Raw genomic sequence first — 3219 nt, 5'->3', positions numbered from 1 at the left:
TAAAGGTTAGATCAGTTTTTATGGAGGCACTAAAAATGACAAAAAGTGATATTTTCAGAATCACAAAGACTTTAGCATCACAAAAACTACAAAGAGCTTGGGTAAGAAGGGTGAGAATGATGACCTAGAAAAATTAAAACAACCAAAAACAAATGGGCTGTACTAAAAGGTTCAGACAGGCTTCTGAAGTTTATTCTTTATTCTTTTGCCAGGTGACGTGGGCCAAACTCTAAAGGCAGAAGCTCTCTCAGACTTGTTTTCTTATAGGATCCATCAGGTTTTGTCAAGTAAATGTCCCATTCAGCACCAAACTGAATGAAAGAGTGGAAGAGAGATGAATAAATATAATGAGTGATGAGTTACATTGCAACAAATGCAAAATTACGTTTAGAATGCTGACAGCTTTCAATAAACATGCGGATCTGCACACTTTATAACTATGACCGAGGCTCTTACCTCCATTAACACCTGTCGACAGGCCCCACATGGTCCCACAAAACTGTCTTTAATATCACTAAAATAAAGCAAAAGGAAATGTGTTTGGTAAATTGTTCAAACATAAATGTTTATTCATTTCTTTGCTCCTAAAGAGACATACTGCCTAGCAATGAAAATGTGTAGACTATTACTAGGAGTCGAGTTCCAGTTCTAAGAGTGTTGGAAGCTCTCTGGTTTTGGGGACACAAAGCACACCACACATTTATCAAACAGTAATAAATGTTGCTGTAGAATATTGTAAACTATGTCTAACCATGTGACTGCTATAGCCGTAAAACCTTGGGTCTTACTGTGTGACTCTCATGTCTTACTGTGTGACTCTCATGTCTTACTGTGTGACTCTCATGTCTTACTGTGTGACTGTCATGGCAATAAAACCTCATTTGACTACCAAAACTGCATATCCTTGTATCTCACCATTTGACCACTATAACCATTAAACCTTACCATGTGACTGCTATGGCTGTAAAACTTCTGTGGCCTTCAGAGACAGCCCTTTGTATGGCTGTTCTCTCTGCACATACTGTAAGGCCATATGAAGCATTCTCTACATTGCAGCCTTACACACACACACACACACACACACACACACACACACACAGAGAGCATATCTAGGTATATCATAACAGTTAGATATTTAAGCATTACCATATATTTTAGGTTATATACACTACGTGATTGCTTTATTAGGTACATATCATATGCTCTATAGCTGTACTTCAGAGACTGGCATTTAACAGTCAGTGTATCATGTAAATCCTCCACTCTTAGCACCATTACACTCTTATGCTAATTGACTGACTGCACCGTAGTCTTGTACCCTGTGTACATTGTGTTAAAACGTATGAATGACATGGATTTGACCGAAGAGCAGGTGTAAGTCAGATGCTTGTAATATAAATTTATAGTGGTAAATGTACTATTTATGAATACAACATAAACTGAAATAAATAAAACACACGCAAGACAGTCGTTGCCTGCCCTTTTTTATTTATGAAAGCGGTTACTGGACAGACTGATTGTGCAGAGCAAAAGACAAATTACCATTAGTCATTAAGCTCTGAGAACATGGAACAGATTGTAAAAGGATTTGTAACCTATAGGCTCAGTTTACATAAAAATACATTTAAAAACACCCTTGAATTTTCTGTGTGTATTCCCTCTGACAGAGTTCTAACTTAATGGTATCCTTAGATTCTGGCCTAGCATCTACTAAATGCTGTAAATGAAAAGAAATTATAGGTACAGCAATAGAGTAAGTGTCCCTTTAAACTGATAACGTAGCAGCGTGCATTATACTGTATATTTTGGTGTTTCCATATTGAGCTGCACCACTGTACTTTTTGAAATGTAGGGGTTCCACCCAACGTTAAATTTGTTTTGTTTTACCTGTGATTATGGTACCCCCTGAAGTCAAGATTGCAGCACCAACTGGGAAGCGGCTATAGGGACAATAAGCCATGTTGCGTGCCTGCAGGCATTTTGCAACCAGTTCCGCAACTTGCCAGTGGATCAAGAAGCAAAGGAAACAAGATTAAGCAACACCATTATTATTTTTATTAAATAACAAAAGAGAAAGCTGTTTTGACACTTTATGCAATGGTCAACCCTGTCTGCATAAAACTTGAAAACAGCAGAGAGCCTCAAACCGCTCTGCTCGCCCTTTGCATCGATATTTTCAACCCTCAACTTAATACCAGATACGTTGCCCTTCACCGTTCCTGCTTTTTGCTGTGGCATTGAGGCCTATGCAAACTCTTACTAACTGATTTGACATTAACATTATTACTTATGACACTACTTTTTAACCACAAGCTGGTTCGGCTCTTCGATCTGCAATATGATTGGAAGACTGCAAGCACACAAGCTAAGCATATCCTAGACAGAGTTAACCTACTTGTTTTACCTACTTGAAGCACAGCAGCTTAGGTTACAAAGTCACAATTCACTTTCGACAATCTGCTGGGCTATGGGCCTTTTCCATCTAGCCAGTGTGCGCGGCAAAGCAAACAATCGTGTTGTTTTTAAGTAAATTTGTACTTACCAGCCATCGCGACGAGAAAGATAGGGAGATTTTCTAACAGAGAACGTGTAAAAACTCAAAACGTATCTGACGCAATAACATTCCTTAGTACAGCCTAGCTTGATTTAATGTAGGTCAGTTTGCCCACGAACATTTTCATTCGCCGGATCATAGACCCTTCTGTCTCATTGGTTAGGATGCGGTTACGAGTCATTTGATCAGTGGACGGTAGCCTCGCCGGATCATAGACCCTTCTGTCTCATTGGTTAGGATGCGGTTACGAGTCATTTGATCAGTGGACGGTAGCTTCGCCGGATCATAGACCCTTCTGTCTCATTGGTTAGGATGCGGTTACGAGTCATTTGATCAGTGGACGGTAGCTTCGCCGGATCATAGACCCTTCTGTCTCATTGGTTAGGATGCGGTTACGAATCATTTGATCAGTGGACGGTAGCCTCGCCGGATCATAGACCCTTCTGTCTCATTGGTTAGGATGCGGTTACGAGTCATTTGATCAGTGGACGGTAGCCTCGCCGGGTCATAGACCCTTCTGTCTCATTGGTTAGGATGCGGTTACGAGTCATTTGATCAGTGGACGGTAGCCTCGCCGGGTCATAGACCCTTCTGTCTCATTGGTTAGGATGCGGTTACGAGTCATTGGATCAGTGGACGGTAGCCTAGTAGCCAGACAGGTTTCT

At 40.6% G+C, this 3219-nt stretch overlaps 1 protein-coding gene across 1 annotated transcript; it reads right to left on the bottom strand.

Annotated features, from left to right (window-relative positions):
- On the bottom strand, nt 1-2704 carry zgc:103586. Its single transcript, XM_027014015.2, has 5 exons — nt 2543-2704; nt 1888-1998; nt 946-1057; nt 457-514; nt 1-311 (listed from the first exon to the last, which is right to left on the bottom strand). Exons 1-5 carry the CDS (start codon nt 2547-2549, stop codon nt 198-200), a joined length of 402 nt encoding a protein of 133 aa, XP_026869816.1. The 5' UTR covers nt 2550-2704; the 3' UTR covers nt 1-197.
- Nucleotides 2705-3219: the final 515 nt, after the last annotated feature.

The sequence above is a fragment of the Electrophorus electricus genome, chromosome 19 (genome assembly GCF_013358815.1).
Source record: "Electrophorus electricus isolate fEleEle1 chromosome 19, fEleEle1.pri, whole genome shotgun sequence".
Lineage (NCBI taxonomy): Eukaryota > Metazoa > Chordata > Actinopteri > Gymnotiformes > Gymnotidae > Electrophorus > Electrophorus electricus.
The sequence above is the reverse complement of the archived record's forward strand: the minus strand, read 5'-3'. Positions and strand labels throughout refer to the sequence as shown.

What these genes read in the sequence shown, in the direction of transcription:
- zgc:103586 (XM_027014015.2), bottom strand. An exon ending in AGGGGGTACCATAATCACAG is followed by an intron (nt 1,058 to 1,887) that starts GTAAAACAAAAC and finishes TGTGTGTGTAAG; the next exon opens with GCTGCAATGTAGAGAATGCT. An exon ending in ACAGCCATAGCAGTCACATG is followed by an intron (nt 515 to 945) that starts GTAAGGTTTAAT and finishes GCTTTATTTTAG; the next exon opens with TGATATTAAAGACAGTTTTG.